This window comes from Cygnus olor, chromosome 2 (assembly GCF_009769625.2).
Source record: "Cygnus olor isolate bCygOlo1 chromosome 2, bCygOlo1.pri.v2, whole genome shotgun sequence".
Taxonomy (NCBI): Eukaryota; Metazoa; Chordata; class Aves; order Anseriformes; family Anatidae; genus Cygnus; species Cygnus olor.
In genome coordinates this window covers 152,260,508-152,282,026 of record NC_049170.1, presented here as the reverse complement: position 1 = coordinate 152,282,026, position 21,519 = coordinate 152,260,508, and the positions used below count along the sequence as shown (strand labels likewise).

The window sequence follows — 21,519 nt, the reverse complement described above, 5'->3', positions numbered from 1 at the left end:
CATAGCACAGGAATAAAAATTTGTGAATTTATCTTAAAAACAAACAAAAACCCGGTAAAACATACCTGACCTCAGCCACACACACAGCCCAACAGCTCCCCCTTGACAAGACCTCTCAGGCCATTTCCATTGACTACATACACCAGCCACTGTAGGCCTCCTGCTCCAAAAGGAGCCTGCTCTCCCCAACAGCCACTTTGCAAAGCACCAGTTCTTCACATTTGGCACAACTATTGAGTATTTGTTGCTAACTCTTTTCCATTTCATATGGTCAAATCAAAAGGGGAGGGATGGGAGACACACAACCGAGCATAATCCAGAAGCCTGAATTAGTTTTATACCTACTTCAGTGCAGACTACATTCACACTGCTTCCATCACGTCAGCATGTTAGCAGACTTGATCAAACCTGCTAGTCTTCCCTAATTAAAGAGTCCATAGATCCATAGAAAAAAAAATCTGTTGAAATTCCCATTAAGCTTCATAGTACTGGATAGTGGAAGCAGGGCTAGACTGCCCTGGGTGTCAGGCCAGCACTGCAATCGTAGTCTGTAGCCAACCCGTTGCTCAGATCCTGAACATTTTTACATGGAGAACCAAGCTTAGGATTCTTGATGTTAAATGTGTACACTGGACACTGGACTCTGCTTTTGCATAATTTTTTAAGCCCACATAAAGATGACGGAGTATGAAATCTGGGGAATGAGATTTGACCAAGGCTTTCTCTCATCCTCAGCCCCACTCTTTAGTACATGGTATGCAGAAACTGTGGATGAACATACATTTGGGGTCAAGGAGAAAGAATTAACCAGATAGACTAATAGATAAGGCCTACCAAAAAAGCTTTTCAGAGCTTTGTTTGAATTTGCAGAGCTAATGCTTAAACATTTTAAACTCATCAGACAAACAAACACAGATGTTTCAAACACAGAAAAGCTTGGTATCATTTCATCATCCCAAGGCAGGGTTTCTTTAGCACTGCTAAGTACAAAACTATTTTCAGAATGTGTTAATTCTCCATTGAATTAAATATGAGGAAAATTTTAAACATGATGGTAATAGTTTGTTAATCAACCAGTGCTATCTTCAAGATAATGGTTCACTGTGTGCTACTAAGAGAGGAGATAGCTGATATAAAAAAAAGATGGTGTTGGTTTTTTTTTTTTTAATTTTGATACACCCCTACTTTTCTGATGGCTACATATTTATTTCGTATTTTCCAATATTCTAAATAATAATAATAATAATGGAGGGAAGCAAGGACCTTCCATCTTTTTTTCCTTTTTCTTTTTTTTTTTCTAGCCATCTCTAAGGCAGCACAGGACACAGCTGGGTGAGAATAATTAACTATAGAAATACAAGATTAAGTATGATTGGGTAAGCAACAGTTCTGCAGAAAAGGAGCTCGATCGATATCTGATTGAACCTAAATAAATGGCATCTTGTTTCAACAACAACAGCAACAACAAAAAGAGTGGGCACCCAGTGTGTCAGTGTGCTTTGGGTACAGTTCATCCTGCCAGAGAAGACTGTGTAGACAGCCTCACCAAGTCCCAGTAAACAGACAGTTATTTAAGACTCAAAGAGCAAGAGTTATATGCTATACTCATACATACACAAAAAATACTGACTGTGTGATTTCTGATTCTTTGTCATTTATACCACCAATCTTTTCTTCGCATCCAAGAAATCTAATATTACTCTCATGGTCACATCATTCTGGGACAAGGTCTGAGCAAAACTGCACAACACCACTAACAGTAACAATACCAAAACAGTATTTCTTTCTCCTAGAGCAGCCAAAACCACTGGGAGTCAGAGTTCATAATGCGGTGGTTCTGCTGGCATGTGCCAGTGAAGATAAGCCTGGGATTTCTGTGTCTTTTTCTGGTTTGGAACATAGGTAAGGATGATGGTTTGGTGCTACGCTGGAGAAAAAAAAAATCTTTTCCAGTTGCTCCCATAGCCTGAAATCTTTCCCTGTTCCCACATCCGTAGCAGATTTGGTTCTCTATTCTTTTCTCCTCCAAAGGCAAGACTGATGGGCTGGGGCTCCAGGACTGGTGCCATACAGCAGGACGAGGCAGATGATGGCAAAGGTCTATTCTTGGCTTCCATGCCTTGAATATGGAGTCAGAAGGGTTTATACAGAAAGACAAAGAAGAGTTAGAAGACTTCTTACCAGCTAGATTGCCAGTCTGAATTTAGCTCATACTGTCTGGGAGTTTGTTATTAACGCTGATTAGCACCATAACAGAAGCCATGATTTACAGGCCTTGTGCCATGGATTATCCACAGGTTATTTTTCCTTTTTATGTATTCATAGATAAAGAGAGAAAGATAAGAAGTGTATCCTGAGACTCCATTCTGTAGAAGCAATAGATTTTGTAAGAATAAGGACAAGCATACAGGTTTCCCACCTGGGATAAAAACGACCAGATTATGCAGTCTCATCTCCTCTTTGTTCTGCTGTTTCCACTCCTCCAGCTTTACTCTTGCTGAAGAGGAAACTGACCCCAAGTTTCCTACACTCTAGTGATAGCTCTGCCCATTAGGCTATAATGCAGAGAGGGCCATCACCAGCTTCACCAGGCGAGCCACCCTCAGCACCAGCTCCCAGGAGAGAGGACTTCTCACTGGGGAGCTTGGATGGACTCAGACACTGAAGCTTCAGAGAGACATTGGAGTTTAGTGTTAGCAAGTGCTGGCATGTTTGAGGAGCCTTATGGATTACCCTTTGGAGGCTCTCAGCTCTCCAGTGATGGGATAGGGAGCTTAAGTACCAAAGTCCTGCTCTTCAACCTGTCCTGCAATGGCTAAATCCCTGCTTTGTATCATCTCTTGTTGGTCATTGAAGTGAGCCCAAACTCCTGAGCCCCACTCCAATCTGTTTCCCAGACCACAGCTTTTTAGAGTGGCCCTCAATTGAACACTTGCTCCGAATTACAAACACGCATACAGCCCATGTAGGTCCCTTTTGGTTTAGCCTTCTTACTCTACGTACCTTGCAATCAGTGTTGCATGCAAGCCCAGTTTCAGACTGCAAAAGCAGTTTGTTACCAATATTTTATTGTGATTCTGGAGTTAAAGGAGCAAGCTCTGATATTTAATCTGTTTTCATCCTTTAGCTGGCAGCTGAAGGACATCACAGATCTTTTGGGACATGCTTATTTCTAGGCACTTGATCAGCTGCTGTTGCAGATACTTGGTGTCCTGCTTTGCAGTGCTTATGTCCATGGGTGTCTGAGTTACAATGAATAATAGCAGCAAAGTAACACTGATGGAGAGCTCAACTGAGGGCCACTTGGTAGCTCAACAGGGAAAACTGTTCCTCAAGTCTCTTTCTTCACTTCACAGCTTCATGCGTAAGAAGAGAAAATAAGAGAGAGAAGCAAGCGGCAGTGCTGGCTACCGCAGGTAACAAGCAGCCCATGGGGATCCCCTCGAGCCTGTGTGTGGGTGTTAAGGGGGTGGGAGGTATTGTGCCAGGTGTGGAGGTGTTGGCGGGTGGGCCTTTCTCCTGCAGAGTCTGTGAGCCCAAAGCCACCACTGCTGCAAGGGCTCCTAACCCCAACACAGGCAGCTCCTCGGGACTATGAAAATCCCTGCTTAATCCATTTTAACCTCTGTCCTTCCAGCAATGTGAGGTGACATTTTCTCTTTCTCCTTACTGTCCTCCCAGAGCCCTTCCCATGGTCTGTAAGATGGGTTGTCGTCTCCAGTATCACTTGCCTTAACACGCTCAGTTTGGAACAGGTTAAAAATGATACTGATATCATTAGAAAATCATATTTCTCCACAAATTTGATTTTGTTCTCGTCCTGGCTTTCTGTGCTTCTTTTTCCATCCTGCTCTGTTTTTTCTCTCTCTGTCATGCAGACACAGACCTTCCTCCTCACACACACAGAGGCACCATACCACTCTACTTTTTTATGACTTCGTGGGAGGGAGGCAAAATAACATATTTGAAAGTTCAGCTTGGAAAAAACAGACAAGCAACATCAACGGGAAGAAAATACCTTTTAAATAAAACTTGTGTCTCAGCTGCAGTCAATTTAATCTGTGGTAGTAGTGTAGCCACCAAGGTAGCTCCAAAAATAAATAAATAAATAAATAAAATCTGTGTTTTCATCACAGTTCTATGTTGCGCTGGGGATTTCCCAGGTACTTTTACCTCCATTTGTGATCTGTGAAGAGTGACCTGCTTTTCTTTCGGAAGAAAATGCACATTGCCCATCACGAGGGGGCACCAAAACGCCAGGACTGGGTGCTGCTCCTGGCAGCCTGCTGCAGGGCATGCTCAAGGGAGCAGGGGACACAGAGCCCTACCTGAATTTTGGCCTGCCATTGCACTGCCTGCTCTATCTTGTTATTTTCCCAACTTCTCTCTGCACTCCCGCAATATTCATTTTCTAACCACAGTTTCTTTCAGTGTGCCTCAATACATAAACAGCTTATTTCATTTTCCCGTTCTGGAAGCTTTCTGCTGTACGCAAACGGGATTAGCAGCCATTTCCAGATGCTCAGAGACCCTTTCTTTTCCAGAGCTGCCTGCAAAGTCTGTGGATCTGGCTGCTCTTAACCTGACCGAGCTGGTGAACGGCATGCTGAGCACGGCACTCAGAGGTAATGCTGCAGAGGCTGGGCAGGTCATGCAGGCTGTCAGCCCCGCGGTGAATGAGATAAAGGACTGATGGTGTTAGCAGGAGAAGCCATAAATGCATGCTCTCTGCCTCCAGAATTAACTCTCAGAGCAAGTTACTCTTGCACATTTATAATGCAGATAGCTGTCTACCCCAAAAGAATTTAGAAATTAGAGTGTTTATATATAGGCGTAGCATAATTACTTATGGAATGCCTTTAGAAAGCACTGTATAACACAGTGCAGATTTGCTTGCTTGAATTAAAAAAAAAAAAAAAAAAAAAAAAAAAAAAATAATACCAATGATCCTTCCCTCGGTGGAAATGAAAAGGAATTGAGTCTCAGGCAGCTGTATAGCATCAGCACCTCAGGAGTCTTTTAGAAACCAAATGAGCAGAGCCGAAACATTCTGTTCGCATAATTTGTTCCAACCGCTAATAGCATGGGCATGTATTTCTGCAGGTACCAAAAAACTCTTCTCTTTGCTGAGCGTCACGTCTTACAGCTCGTTTGCCTTCCACAAAGTGTCAGTCACCGTTTATAACAGTGAGTGCCTCAGCGCTTTGCTCCGCACAGGAGCGGTTCTTCTCACGTGGCATGTGCATCAAGATACCCATTTTCTCCTTCTCTCTCCACAGTTTCTAGCCTGAAAAATGTTGACCCTGGCAAGTTTCCTATGCATTACTGCTACTGTTTAAACAACGTGACAAATGACTTGACAGGTAGGTACACAAAAGAGGTTGGCAATTGAATGTGCTTAAGGTAAATTATTTCCTTTGGAGCTGAAGGCTGCAGCCTGAGCTCTGCAGGCTTTTTATTTTTGTACAAATAGCATCACCGTACTGAAGTCAGCAGCCATTACTCACAATGAGTGCTGCTATGAACCTCTGGGGAAACTTGATGAAAATCTCACGTGGTTGCACCCAACTGGCCACTCTGGGATGGAGCCATCGGTCAAGTGAGCAGCATGGCTTGCCTGGTGGAAGGACCTTGCTTTCCTTCTCTGAGTACAAAAGGCAGTGCAGGAAAGACAATATGGCATTTTTTAATACATTATCTTAGCCACTTTTGCTCTCCTAAGTTGACTCACAGAAGAAAAACAAGGGTTTCTCTACACCAACAGAATCCAATAACCTCAATAAGCAAAACAGGAGTGAAAAGTAAGGATTAATGCCTGCATTGAGCTGTTTAATAGTGTTAAATGCTATTTGGGCAAATCATTCACCTATGGTCCTCATTCACACCCCTGATCTCACAGTATTTAACATTCCAGGATGGATTGGAGCGATTGAATCCTGTGGCTGCTTAATGTGAGGTATCAGGAGTGGCTCAGCAACTGGGAACCAGAACCCATGCCCTGTACACTGCATGTGATGACCCCTGAAGACAGACACAGTGTTTTTGTGTTTTGTTTTTTTTTTTTCCTTCTCGGCACACACAGCTCACAAGCCTTGTTGTGTAATGACCCAGTCTGCAATGGAGGGTGGTGCAGAAACTTAAATCTTCCTGCCCCAAATCCAAAATGTAATTGTTAGAGCACCCACCCAGGCAGTGGAAATTGTGGGCCCAACACAGGCTGCAAGAGGTAGTGTCTGTCACTCCTAAATGAGAACATTGACCTGTTACCACTAGAGCCTGTTAGTCAAAAAATAAAAAATAAAATAAATTAAAATAAAATAGATCATAGCTCCACCACTAACCATTTTTTGAGCTAACAGCATCTGTTTTTCTGAAGCAGACCTCAGAGTAGATGGATAATCACATGTCCCCACATGGTCCCATGTGGCAGATAGGTAATCAGTGCCACAGAGCCTACAGGCTTGGGCTCTTCTTCCATATTTAAGCAGCCTTTATAGAGTGTTACTTTAAATAGCTCTCTTGAACAGATAGATTCTAAGTTTTCATTTACGCACATTGGTGCTATTTTGCATACAATCTTTGACACGTATTTCCACAGAGTATTCCAATGGCTTCCTAAGTCTACTCCTATACAGCAGAAAAGTTCTGAACTTTTAGATATTTCAATAATTTTAATGTACAAGCACATATTCAAAATATGATCAGTTAGAAAAATGATTTCTGATAATGTAGATAGTTGAATATGTTTTCAAATATAAACTTTATGTATTTTGTTGTCTAGATTTTACAGCTTTACTTGTTGATATAATTGGAAACTCCACCAGTTATCTCACAGAAATTTTCAAATCTACTTCTATTCTCTCAGGTTTGCATTTCCTCTTAAACATTTATCATTGTCTTATTTGTGTGATTTAGTTCTGGCAAGGAAACAAGCATAGAAATGCATATAAAACCTTATTGCTCTTATTTGGCAGCATTTATGCTGTAAAGCATGACCGCAGTTGTAAAACAAAGTCTCCTTAAAGGAACAATATGTGTATATATATGTGTATATATATATGCACACACATAATATATAGATAATATATTAAGATTATATTAATATTATATTAATAATATATTAATATTATTAATATATAATATAGAGGTGTGTATGTTTCTATGAACATATATGTTTTACTTGACAGTGTGTTGAATTATTATTGAATGCTGGTATTTTAGGAAATTATGACCCTATGGAATGATATGTGCTATATTTTTTTGAAGTTTTTTTTCCTTGTAAAAATGCTTGTATTAAGAATTTTAATTAAATTAAAAATTTTAAACTAGGAGAAACATTTCTCCTAGAAATATTAGCATTTGGATTTGGTGCTGGATTGAGATTTTGTCAAAGTCAAATCTGAATGAAAATATTTGGCTAATTGTAGTAGCCACATACTATTACGGGTTTGTGTTTCGCTGTTTAAGATAATATCATATAATGAAAACTAGTAACAATGATCTGTTTTACTTTTTTTTGCCTTTTAGTGCGTCAGAGCAATGATTCAGATTGTATCTACATCTGTGTGATGACAGGCCAAATAGGTAAATGAAAAAATCATTCTAGCCCAAAATATTGTCCTATTTACTTTCAATTATGACTTTTATACTAGAAACAAGTCTGTCTTCATATTTTTAATCATGTATATTTGCAGGGAGAAATCTGTCTGACTTTTGGAAAATATTGGAGAAGTCCCCTGTTATTAATTACACATTTTCCGGTAACGCATCATCTGACCTGGGTAAGTACATCCTGGGGAATAAAAAGAAACAGCAACAACAGTGAAAACTATGCCCAGGTAGCACTTGTAATGAATGCTCCTTTCCCATCTTGTAAAAATAAGTAAAGTTTACAAACATTTAAATTATTGAATATGATGTCTTCTGTTGGAGGAACAAACAAAAGCTCCCGGGATCAGAGCTTTCACGGGATTCAGCACTGGGCTGTGAAGGCTCTGTAATATTCTTGATCTATAGGGTTATCTCCCTTAGCTCTCAGCACAAGTAACCTGCATTTATGTGAGTAACCTTCAGAAAGGAGTCGAATATACTCAGACAGCGTGCTGCATGGCTCCTCCACGCACAACTTCTTTGCCAGGTTGAGCTGGCTGCAGATGCTGACCTCTTATTGCTGCCAGTGACTACTTCTTATTTTGGATCGTGGATTAAAACAGGAAGACATGGAAATCATTGACAAGTTCACTTTCACTGAAAGCTGTTAGGAAGTTTCTCACCTGTTTAAAAAGAAGTAATAATAATAATAATAATAATAATAATAATAATAATAATAATAATAAAGACACTTTGCCAGTAACTTTCTTTTAAAAAGACATCAGGTTCTGGTGCAAAAGGAACTGATTTATTTCCTTTCTATTATATGATATTCTATGGATGCTGAGTGTACTAACATTATCTTCTCATACCTCAAAGATCTAGATTCAATTTTTTCAAGCTTCATGAAATTACAGGAAGACTCAAACAAAACCATGGATCCATCAGTAGAACACAAGTGGACATTTAAAAGTGAGTTAATATTTCCAGATCTTTATATTCTCCTTGATTAATATCTCAACAAGTGATCGCTTATCTTTGCTGCACACATCAGTGATGCTAAACTACAATTACAGAGTAAGGTAAAAGTTTGTCCTCAGATCAGGCCAGTAATGCACTCAATAGCATTTTTACCAGATTTTTTTTTTAATGTTTTATTTACAAAATTTCTCAAGGAGAGAGAGAAGTAAAGAAAAAAAAATAACTGTTTGTTTTAAACCAAGAAAAAGTTTTGTTGTTTTTTTATTTCTTCTTATTGGCATTTTTTCTGTACTTTATTTAATTAAAATAGTTGAAATTTAAAAAAAAATAAAAATAAAAAAAATTTAAAAAAGACATTGATTTTGATTTTAAATTGGTAACATCTTTGATTTTATATAACCTTCAGTAGTGAGTGACTGGTTGTCATTCCTGCCACAAAAATGTCATCGGTTCTCCAATTCCACTATCTGCCCTCCAGTACCTGCCTGCTTCCCGTCACATAGACAAGAGCTTTCATCTTTCCATCTGTAGTAAAAAAAAGTCTAGGAAATAAAAAATAATTTATGTAAAAAAAACACTCTGAAGGAACACGACATTTTCTTTTTTTGTTTATGAACACTTGGACATTGGAATGTGGGGCTGGCATTAGATGATTTTTAAGGTCCCTTCCAATCCAAACCATTCTATTATTCTATGTCCTCAGTTAAAGTTTCTAACTTTAGTGGTACTTCCCATGTTTTCCTGGAAAGAAAAAATAAAAACCATAATTAATAAAATTAAGTGAAAAATTGAATGTCAGCTGCCAGCGGAAGCACTTGAGGAGCAAATGGGATTTTCTGGGTGTATTTTAGGTAGTATTGTCCCCCAGCATGTTATGCTTGCTGCTGCCATGGGGCACCAGCACTCACAGGACATTTATGGTGCCTTCCGTCTGTCTTCAGCTTCTCCAGCTACCAGCACCCCTCTTGCCCTGAAAGGGGAGGACATCCCCACCACAAGGTCCCCACCATGGCCAAAGACGGTTGGTGTGAAGGGATCAGGGTTTCCATCACTGCACGTGGATGCTTCAAGACCAAGAGGCACAGTTGGAGCCCCTCCGGCTGCTGGGGAGAGCTTGGCCACATCATCAGCCTTGCAGACCAGCCCTGGTGAGTTCTGTGCAGAGGACCAAAACCTACTTTACCCCGTTAGCTCTGGAGTTTGGCCAAAAGCCCAACCCAAGCCATGTTTCAGAGGTGGATGTTAGGAGGCCCTTCAGGGAGACCCACTCTTGGTCTCTAGTGAGTAGATTTCTTTACTGTAAAGGTGCTAACATAGGGTAGAGGAGCCATCCTGTAGTTCATACTGTTTGGGGGAAAACACAGGTCCTGCTTCTTGTGGACAGATCTGCCACTCAATTCTTTGCTCACATTTTGCTCCAAATCCAGTGAATAGACCTGGGCGGGGGTGGGGTAGGGAACACTGAAACTAAAACCGACCATAAAATAGAGCTGATTCTCTAGGTCTCTACTAAAAATATCTTCTTTAAATCCTCTTTCCTTAGCCCATGCACTTTCCAAGTTCTAATAAATACAGCTTCTGCCCTTCCTTTTTCATTATGCCATTTTTATAAGCCACTGGAAGTACTGGATAAGGACCCCTGTCTGTTGAGCAGTCTCATACATAGCAGGATGTTCTTCTCAATATACAAATAACAAATTTTCTGAATGATGTTATGTGTCTTTCTGTTCCCTCAGGTGATACGTATGCATTTTGGATGCAGACCATCCCTCCTCAAGAAGCCAGCAAACTGATGCAAACAGAGCCAGGTGAGATTGATCTGGAAAAATAGCAAAGTGCATCAGTCAGCACATTTATGAAAATAAAAATAATATGTATAGAAATAGGAGACTGTGAAGGTATTTATGCATCAATATCTACAGAAGTGTCTATTAGTGGCCTGAGACTTCAGTGTGTTTTTGTTACTCTTGTTCAAACTTCCTTTTTTTTTTTTTTTTTTTTTTTTTTTTTTCCTGTTCTGTCAAAGCATTTTATATTCTTCTTCCTCCTTCAGTTTTGCTTTCCTCTGTACTGCCTACTCCACCCTACCGGCCCGGTGTGACACTGAAACTTCACTCAATTGCCCGTAAGTAGTAGCTGAGCATACAGCAAAAATAGTAGCCTGTTTGAAAGTATACCCATATACAAATTTTCCTATGCAGAAATAATGTGCATGTATCATGTACTTGATAGTATATTTTATGAATGTAAAACACACAAAATGTCAAAGGGATTGTTTCCATATTTCTGAATCATACACAACCTCACACTGAAAATACAAATTATGATATAATGAAATAATGTACTCCACGTGTCAATTTTAACATGGATTGGCTGTTGGGAGATCTTAAAATTCCTTTGTTCCAAAAGAAATTGTCATGCTTTAAATCCTCCTATTGGTACAAATAAAATGATTAAGTCTATCCCTGACACATGAAATCTTCAGAATTACCCTGAATTTTCAATACTACAAAGTTCCTCTTTGGCTAAAGAAGGACAGTTATCAGCTAGATTTCCAGGAGAACACAGATTTTCCTTTTATATTCCAAAATAATTGGAATTTAAGAGTTCAGTGTAGTAAATACATGATGATGTGCCACTCCACTTATGTCATCTAGTCATATAGGCAAAAAAATTACATTTCTATGAAAGTATTTAATAAGAGGATATATGCTTTCAAAAACTGGACCTAATAAAATGCCAGAAAGGGAATCTGCACTCTGGGAGAATCCAGCCCCAGCTTTGGATTCTGGGCGTATGAATGAGTCCAGGCTGCCCACTCCCAAATTTGCAAAGTAGAAGCATAGTTCATAAGTACAATGGGAATAAATCTTAGCTTCAAATCCCAATCAAAGTCAAAATCAGAAGTCACAGAGCTGAAGAAAAAATTCTACTTGCTCCAGCAATGCTAAGAGTGGTAGAATGGTAGAATATAAATTCTGAATTGGGTTTCATGGGCTTATCACAGGGAATAAATAATAACTCTTCCAGTGGACTAATGCCAACAGAGCTTAAGGCAGGATTTTTTTACCGAGATCTGGGTGGCTGATTTGAGATGAGACCTATCATGAACACCTAAAACTAGGTAAAATACATCTCATCCTGCAGATACCTCTAATACCTCCAGGTCTGCAGACACCTTTAATACCTCTACCAGGCCTTTCCACTCCCAGCCTGGAATCCTTCCTCCCGGTGATCACACTGTAAACCAAACCACGTGGCCAGCTGAGCTGCAGGCAAGGTAGAACTGAAGTTGCATGTACCTCAGCTCTTGATTAAGCATTGCACTCCCTGCTAACCTGGTAATTAATCATAGAATCATAGAATGCTAATGGAATTAAGGAATTAAATTAATGGAGTTAAGGAAGTAAATTAATAGAATTAAAGTAAATTTGAGGGATATGCTGGGGTACATGGTCCAGCTTTGGTATTCACATGGAAAAGCACTTCGGCATTTTTGTGATTTCATATTGCATATTTCATATTCATATTTCATATTTCCCTACAAATACGATTTCATATATTGTATTTGGAGGGAAAATCCAGCCTGCCTGCACTTGGATCCAGACAAAATCTACATGCCTATATTCCAAACTGGGATTGTGATTATCTGCTATTCAGCATAGCATAATCTTTTTAGAGAAACTTGGTAGCTACCACTCAGTCTGTAGCACATTAATTCAGGATCAGTGTCTCTGGCTGAAAACAAGACTAGAAAGGGAAGAAATGGTCCCCATCTTTTCCAGAATAAACATATGGCTCATTTCCAAGGTTTCCTGGCATTAGGATTGTGTTCTCAGCCTCCTTCACCCCAAATCCACCTATTTGGCTGCTCAGAGCTGTCACAGAGCTACAAACAGATGGGATGCTCTGGGAAGAGGCTCTTTGGTCCCCACGGTGAAGTTGACTGTGCTGCTACCAGACATGTGATTGTTCCTTGGAGAGGATGAGCAGGAACATGAGTCTTGCTTGGTCGTGAGGACTGCCAGAGGGGATTTTGGAAATCTGTTCCTTGCCTGCTCATCTTTCTGTGCAGTGACTGTCTAATGCCAAAAGCATAGATGCTGGGCTGTGCAATGGTAATATATCAGACTAAATTGGAGGGGCTCTTCAGTATCATTTAGTCTTGATATTATAGATAAAAACAGAAGAATTTTGTATTTGTCCAAAGGACAAAAATGCCGATCAAATAACACTTTTCAGATGGTGTGTTTGAACACATAGGAAATAGAAGAAAAAAAGAAAAGAAAAAAAAAAAGATGATCTGAGCAAAGTAGGGCCAGCAAATTCAGAAGGGCGGTAGGCAAGGATGGAAAAAAAGAAATGCTGATTATATGGCTTGTGATAGTTTGATGGGGATGATGGAAAAATAAGTTGCACTGTCTGATATTGTTAAAGGAAAATGTGGGTCTTTGATATGGATTCCTAATAAGTCTGACCAAGAAAGCTGCTGCTGTTCTGTCAAAACAGAACAGGCAAAGTGAAAAACTGAGCATCAGCAGGTGAAGGGAAACTGCATCCTTGTGGTCTCCTTCTGTGCTACTGGAACCAACCCAGAGCATCGGAGATGCAGCCAATTCCCCAGCTCCATGCAGGCAAACCTCAGGTCTTTGTCTGAGATTGCTTTGAGGCTTAAAGCCAAAGATTTGCTTTGGATTGTCTGCTAATCTCACAGTTTGTAATGATATTTTAAATACTGACTTCTGTCTGATCATTGCTGTATTCTAACACACCTTTATTTGTTTGCAAAGGATTATGGTGAGGGGATAAGCATGGTTGTGTCAGACAAGAAAAGTCCTTTTGTAAATCTTCAGTTTGCTGTTGCTGGGAATAGTCACATAATAGGAGAGAAGTAACATCTTATATCTTTGGTGTTGTCTGCTTTTTACCTTGGTTTTATTGTCATTGCCTATTGCAGCAACCCAACAATAGCATCCTCTGCTGTTAATTTTTGTAGCTTTTAGTGATTCTGATCAGGTTTTTCGTAGTTCTGGTTGGCTGAATTTACCAGCAGAAGTTGGTTTGTTTGTCTTTTTTTCTCTTTTTTTTTTTCTCTTTTTTTTTCTCTTTTTTTTTTTCTCTCTCTTTTTTTTTTTCTTTTCTATTCAATCATACTATTAGGAAAAGAAAGCATTTGAGAGCATAGGACTCAGTGGGGCATCCGTTCTTGGAGAAAATAATGTTATTGATGTTATTGTAGTTAATTAAAAATACTGATTATGAATACAAAGGATTTTAACAACAGCATCAAGTGATCACACAAACACAGTGGGGGGAGACCTGCAAGAAAGGCAGTGGCAAAGAGGCTGGAGAGGAATCTATTGCCTGGGAGGCTTGGGAAAACTGAAGTAAAACACTATCTACTGAGACCTGCTTCTAAGGAGAAGACTCACTGGTGGTGAGACAAGAAACAGTTCTTGATGTTAAGAGGCCTTTCAAACCATTATATTAAGGAGCTAGTTATCCTTTCAACATTTTTTTTTAAATTTTTGATATTTTTTTCATTTCACCTAAAAAAAAAAAAAAAGTCCTCATCTTAACCCCCATGACATACATTACATGAAGAAAATGAACCAATATAATATCATGAATATAGTTTGATTTCTTGACACTCTTGATGGTGCGAAGGGAAGATTTTAAGACGAACTATGTCTTATTATCTTGATAGGGATCAGATGAATATGCTATGGTAATTCTTGTCCACCAAGACATAATTCTGCACACACACACACAAAACAACAGCAACAACGTTCTCTGTGTTTCCTAGTTGCTTTGGATGAGTTTGACTTGAGGATTAAATGAGGGCCACCCAACTGGACATTGCTGGAGTCTGCGGGTGGATTAGTGGTGTGCGCTGTCCAGGGCTTGTTCATCTGCCATGTGCTGTCTGGTGGACAACCCTATAAACCCTACAAAACCTAAAACTGGGAACCAGACCTTTTTGAAAAGGCTGGGAAACATGGGTTGCAATCAGTGAATGGAGAGTCACAAAATGCCTCTCTGTCAGAAACCGTGGCATAGCTGCATATATCAATCATGGCATTTTGAGAAGAAATAAAATAAAATAAAATAAAATAAAATAAAATAAAATAAAATAAAATAAAATAAAACAGTGGGATCACACAGCAGTGAAGAGCAGCCACAGTACTCTGAAGACCAAGACGTTACTCCATGAAGTCATTTCTTAAATCACAAAAGTGGATCTATTTATTTATTTGTTTATTTATTGTATGCCAACTGATAAAATATTTGAGTGCATATTATAGCACGCAGAGAGGGATATTGTAAGCCTGAATTATTCACAGTAGCCAAAACATTGCTTTTCGCTGATGGCAAAATTTAATCTAAGTGTCAAAGAGAGGTGATATTCAGTTCCTAATGGAAAGGGCTCTTTAGTGCAGCACGAACTGGTCACTTATCTGCCTGCAACAGTAGCATAGTAATTTCAAAAGGGCAAGAGCAAAGCTCTGCATAGGAAAGTGAGTTTCCTGCGCTCTCTTCCCTGTACTAACTCATTTTCTTAGAAAAGAAAAATGTTAGAAAGGAAAGTTTTAAAATAAATTCCTACATATAAATCTTTTTGCTTCAATCTGAATTTGTAGGAACCAAACCAAAACAAAACAAACAAAAAAAACCTCTCACAGTAGAAATTTATTACAATGAGATAAAAAATGACTATGAAGCACTGAAAATATTGATTTCAATGCTGTCATGTAAGTATACTATCCAATCCAAATAAAATTAAATCTAACATTAATTGAAAAAAAAAATCAGCATTAAATACAGTATTATGTAAATACAACATCAATTTAAAATGAAATTATTGTTAGAAATGAAAACCAGAGCAATTTGTTTAACTTTCAACTTTTTTATTTGACTTCTCTTTCCTACATAAATGAATCCACATTGAAATTGCAGTCATTCAATTTACATTTAGATAGAGCTGAATTTCTGCTGGCAAAATGCACAGCTTGAGCAAAGCACTAACACCTGTTAGATGGAATAGTGAGTACCTACTTTGGTGGAGACATTGAGATTCATTGGAGGGCGGCTTTTAGGAAGTTGTAATTATTCCCAGCAAATATAACATCCCTTTTTAATGGATAACTTATACTAAAAACTCATCACTGCTTGCTCTGATGTTCAGTTATTAACATGAAGAGTGTTTGTTAAAACAAGACATCAGTCATTTCTAATTGCCAGCAAGTGGAAAAAATCAAGATGTGTCAAGTGCTAGCGATCATGCAAAACTGCTGAGATTGAGGGAAATGGGGCTCCCTCTCGCTCATCACTGACTAATTACAGTGCATTGTCTGTGACACACAGCCAGTGGTCCTTTTTCAGAGGGGACCATGAGTATGGGAGCTGCAAGGGCTGCCCATTACTCCTCCACGATTTTTGCTACCTTGGGCAAGCTCTGGCAGAAGACAAATTGTTTCATAGCAATCTCTTTCAGCTTGGCAGTGCCTCTATTTTCCTCCTGCCCACGGATGCCATTTTATATTAAACTTCTTGTCAGCACTAGACAACTCAGTCTTATTTCAACAGAACTTCATTAGTCCAAATTTAACCTCCGTAACCTCTCCTATCGCATAACATAAGATGGCCCAAAGCTATAAAGTATGTGAGACGTGAACCTGGAAATACAATTACACTGTCTAAGGGGATTATGCTCTGCAGGTAAGACAGTTTATTTAGGCATGTGGCCAAAGCCTGCTGCTGGTTTCATGGGTGGAAAAGCCAGCCAGCAATCCCATGGCTGCTGCCTTTTCTCCCCAGTTTAGGGGTCTTCCAACTCAGTGGGTGGAAGGGAGAAGAACACCCAGGTCATGCAAAATGTGGCTTCTCCCGGCATGGTCCCTGGTTATCTTCTTTCAGTTCCAGAGTGGTGTTTGCAGGGATGTCCCTCATTTTTTTGGAGTGCTGGCACAGGGTCAGCACCTTTGGAAAGCTTGCTGCACGTAGGGGGCAGCACGAGCTGCACACTGCAAAACCCAAATTGTGCCTCCCCACAGCATCTCCTCTGCAGAGTGACATTATTTAATGCACTAAGGTGAAGTGGTTACATGCCTATTTCAGCCATGTCCTAGCCTTTCAGCACAGTTTAAATGTTGCATTTGTTTTTTCTAGCAAGCTGTTTGATTTTTACCTACCATAACACAACTGTTAACTAAGTTAACTTAACTAACAGCAAAGGCAAAGACTCAAGATGATGCGTGCCAGAGTAAGGCTTCAAGAAGACCAGATTATGGCTAATGTTAGGTTTTCTCTTAATATAGTAAAGAAAAACACTGAAAAAAAAATATGAAAGCAGCTGCAGTTTTGCATTACCCTTTCTAAGTTTCCCTCATTTTCACCTTGCTTTGTTTTCTCTTTTCTATAACAGAAAGGGACGCTGAAAGGAGATTGTATTTCACACTAAAAAAAAAAAAAAAAAAAAAGAAAACACCCACATAGCAATTCTTATAACCTGCCATCACCTATTCTGTTATATTACATTATCTGCAGCCTGGCACAGGTGCATTTCCTGCTGGGGTGAACTGTTTGGTGTACAAATGTTTCTCTCTCACTGCTGACTGGAGAAGATTCAATGAACAGAATAAACTAGATATTTTCCTTTTAGTTGATTTCAGAGAGGGGAGAGGGAGTCCAGCCCTCACTACACCATTTTCCTGCATTTTTCTTAAGTTAATATAATAGTGGTAACCTGAAGGAAAAACAAACAAACAAACAAAAACCCATGGATTAACCAACTGGCAGCCGACCAAGAGTAAAATGGAGAAATGATTCCTACCTTCCTCTCAATGCAGGCAAAAATTGACCTTTTCTCCTTCAGTTTCTTGGTAGTTTTCAAGACACCTGTAGGAAAGTATTTATCCAGAGGATTTTTACCTGTCTCTAAAAAGTTGTCTGAAATTAGCTGATGATTCAATTTGCTGGAAACAAGAGGGGAAAATGGGAGACAAATGCAGAAATAGACAGAGAGAAAGCCATAACCTCTGCATAAATCATGTTTCTTTTGTTAATGAGGCTAAAAAGGAGATGAAGAGAACAGTGAGAGGCTGACTGCTTATTAGCTCTGTTGTATTTAGCCTAGGATTCAGACTTAGAGGGTGTGTGTAGGAAAGAGTGTGAAAATAGAAATGGCTATTGCATTAAAGTATCATATCTATGTAGAAAATATCAAATATAATAAGTGTATGGTGCTGTCATCAACTGAACCTCCAGCTAAAGAAGTAACAATAAATAAATTACACCTTTAGAGTTGTTCCTTATATTTGTGATAAATAAAAGCAACATGGATTTTAATAACTAACTAGAAATGATAAATAATGAATTGAAAAGAATATTTGTGCTATAAGTCTAACAACTGCCAGACTGCGTGTGGCTTTCTTTTCAATTATCCGCCTCACTCAGACTTGATTTTAAGATAGCTACGTGAGCTCTTTAATCTGCATATTTCCCTTAGCCCAGATAAGTAATTACAGGGAATTTCATGGGATAAGTCTATGAATTATTACACAGTTATATTTTTCCTAGGGTGTCCACAAGCAATCCTCAAAGAGTCCCGTGTGACCTCACCTCCTGTCACAGTCATAGTGCAGAAGATCAATCCTTGTGTGATGGAGCTGTGCAGGTTTTTCCAGCTCTGCCTCTGTGTTGGTCGAAGAAAATATTCCAGAAAGGAAGCCATGAGGTAAAATCTGACAGCAGTTTCACTTGCTTCTGTCTTCTTAAAATAATCCATCATGCTATTTCAAAAAAATGACAATTTTCAATCACCAGTGCTTATTTTTGAGTCTGTGGCTACTGGCTGAGTCCCAGATGGGCCCCCAGGGCACTGATCTGGCCTCCATTTGTCAGACTGGGTGAATGTTGCTCAGCTGAATTTTTCCCAGTATTTAATGTCATAGGTGAGGTCAGAATCTCTTTGTTTCTATGTTCAAAGTGCAATATTAGCAGCATGAAGTGCATTCAGCTATGCTTATGTAAGATAGCAGGACAGTACTCTCCTAACTTTATTTCTTTAGGTACTGTGTTGAATACTATTCCTGGTTCTTGAAAAATGCAAGTTATGTCTGTGAACAAGTCAAGAGAGTTGCTTACTCCCACAGTAAGTATGTTTTCTATTTAAACCTCTACATACTTTATTAAGAATATATAACAAGAAGTTTTAGATACCCACAGAGTATTTGCTGACTTTCTTCAGAGTGCTATTTCTCCTGCTGAAGATTTTTTAAGGTATTAAAATAAAGAGAGATTTATTGAACCATGTATGGTTTTAATATACTCCTTGTAAAATCTGTTCTGACTTCAATTTTCTTTTGTTCTTCCAGCATTAAAACAGAAATGCATTAAAAACATCTGTAAATCAGTTTAGAGCACTGAAGAATTTTACTGCAATTCAGAAGATCGGTGGCAGGTTTAGTAGTCTGTTTCATTACTCAGCATAAGAAAAATCAGATTGTGATATGTTATTTACAAATGTTTGTAACAAGACAAGTTATTAATTGGATGTTAACTTAGGAATCTGTCTTCCTCAAAGCGATGTAAAAATGATGTGTAAAAACAGATGCATTTTATACAAGTGTTGTAACTGCAATAAGAACATTGGAAGGCTTTTTAAAATTGTATTTTATAAAGGATTCATATATGGTTGGTTAGTGCATGTAATTATTTTCCTCTAGTACAACTTACAATTAACATAAAATAATCAAAATGAACAAATATAAAATAATTTTAAAACAAGCTGAAATATTAAAGACAAGATTTTTTTTTTTTTTTTTTTCCCGCGGGTTAAGCCCATGCAGACTGTCCATGATTCTGAATCAAGAGTCTCCCACTACTTCAGCAACTCATCTCATGAAGAGCTCAGCCAAGGAAATGTTCACACCTCTGGTGCTCTCACTCCGTGACACATTTGTGTGAGCTCACCAAGACTCATGTCCTTCCTTCCTTAATTGCACCTCTGGTGAACTAAAAGACAATAAAAAAAAAAAAAAAAAAAAGCCAAACAATGCACAATCCTGTATTTCGCTGCACTGCAGCAATATGATTCCTCAGTCAACCCAAAGTTCATAATCAAGCCATTAAAATATCCAACAAAAGAAGAATATTTGCAGTACAGCTGATATGCATTGATGTTTCACTGAAGAAATTTGTGTTCAAAGTAATATAATGCCAAAGAGAAAGGTGGCACCATAGGGAATGCTGACCCCAGAGAAAGATAGTCCTTTCCCGAAAAAAAAGTTTAATTTATTGTGCCCAATGTCACAAAGGAAGCATTAAGCTTTCTGTCGCATCAAAGAGCATGACAGACTGGAGTATCATCAACTGCAGTTGATATTGCAATGTAGGCCAGTGAAAGCAATAAGAATGAGGTTATAGTGGATGTATAAATTGGAGGGAGTATTAAATATGGCCATGATATTGCAAAGCTGTGGTGGGATGTCACACTGCAACACCTCTCCTCACCCAAGGCAGGATCAGTTCTGCTGTGAAAGGCTGGGTGAAAAACACCTTTGTGCAACAGCTGCTTTTAGATCCCACAAAAACATTGTAAAGTCTGAAGACATGATTAAGAAAGTATATCTATATTGCTTCTTACAGTCATTCTCATCATTAAGTTTCCTGAGAATTGAGGAAGAAGGACATGTAAGGATGAACATAGGGTGGGAGAGGAAGAAAGCAATGATTTTGTTTGACTTTCTGTTTTTCAGTAATTGAAAGAAAAATATTTTTGTCAAAAGCTTCCCTTTGAGAAGATTTTTTAAAATTATTATTATTTCAATATATTTGAATTGTAGCACTGGTCTCCATGCTACAGGAAGCTTTTGTATTTGTAAGAAATCACTGCCTTCTGCATTCTTCCTGCAGGAATAATATGAGTCCTAGTGCAGGGTGCTAACTAACCTGTGTGAGGTATGAGGTACCACAGGGCATGCCTGAGCCATGTCTGGCACTGCATGTAGGTCACAGCTGTCTCCAATTTAAGGTCCTGGGAAGGGCTGGGAACTACCACCTGAGTGGTTTCACGGAGAGAGAATTACCGGGTGCCATGTAGTTATGTGTGTCTTGTGAAAAGATCTAAAGGCACTTGTCCTGAATGACAGAATTCTTGTCACACTTGCTTAAGACTCACAGCTTGGCTTGCGCAGGAGAATAATGAAAATTAATGAGGAAAAAAACACAAAACTACTAAATATGAAAAGGAATAAAAACCAAGACTCCATTAAAAAAAAAGTAAGCCTCACAATAAATAAATAAATAAATAGATAAACAAACAACAACCACCACCAAAAAAAAAAAAACCAACAAAGAAAAACATGTTTCCATATTCTAGGGTTTTCATTCCTGCAAAGCCTCAATGCCTTGGCAGAAGTCCGTAAGTGATGGTGGCATATGGGTAAATCAGAATTTCAAAGGACTTGTGTTTACTATTATGGCCACTTGAACCCACTCTGATTTGTCAGATTGAAATTTTTCATCGAGACAGTAAAAATGAACTATGGACAATCCCTGAGCTATCTGGGGACTCCAGCTGGAAGCATCAAAACTCATGGAGGTTGTAGGAAATCTATTTTCATATCATTCTGGTATAAACTCTGCCATTTTGCTTCTTCTCTAAAGTTCCTTGATAGAGCTGGTCACAGAGCTGGTATGACTGGACCAAGAAATACTTGTCCTTTTCCTGGCAAGAGGTCAGTACTGAACCAATACAGACAAGCGTAGTTCACTGGATCTTGGAGGAGCCAAACCTTTTCTTCATGTAGATATTTTTATAGTTCTCCTTTTGTTAGTCTTTTTACTTCTCCATGCTCAGTGGACAGTTGGCCTAGAGTACCTTAACTGAAGTTAAGAGTGCTGTGATATCCTAATTTGCTGAGCATGTGTCCTCTTGGCCAAGTT

At 38.9% G+C, this 21,519-nt stretch overlaps 1 protein-coding gene across 1 annotated transcript; it reads left to right on the top strand.

The window, feature by feature from the left end:
- The first annotated feature begins 1,610 nt into the window (after positions 1–1,610).
- HHLA1 (HERV-H LTR-associating 1) lies at positions 1,611–19,151 on the top strand. The gene is made up of 16 exons (XM_040549798.1): positions 1,611–1,902; positions 3,357–3,416; positions 4,545–4,625; positions 5,104–5,187; positions 5,280–5,363; positions 6,782–6,865; positions 7,528–7,584; positions 7,695–7,781; positions 8,470–8,562; positions 9,522–9,719; positions 9,853–9,855; positions 10,308–10,379; positions 10,625–10,696; positions 18,151–18,307; positions 18,642–18,724; positions 18,948–19,151. Exons 1-16 carry the CDS (start codon positions 1,827–1,829, stop codon positions 18,989–18,991), a joined length of 1,335 nt encoding a protein of 444 aa, XP_040405732.1. The 5' UTR covers positions 1,611–1,826; the 3' UTR covers positions 18,992–19,151.
- Positions 19,152–21,519: the final 2,368 nt, after the last annotated feature.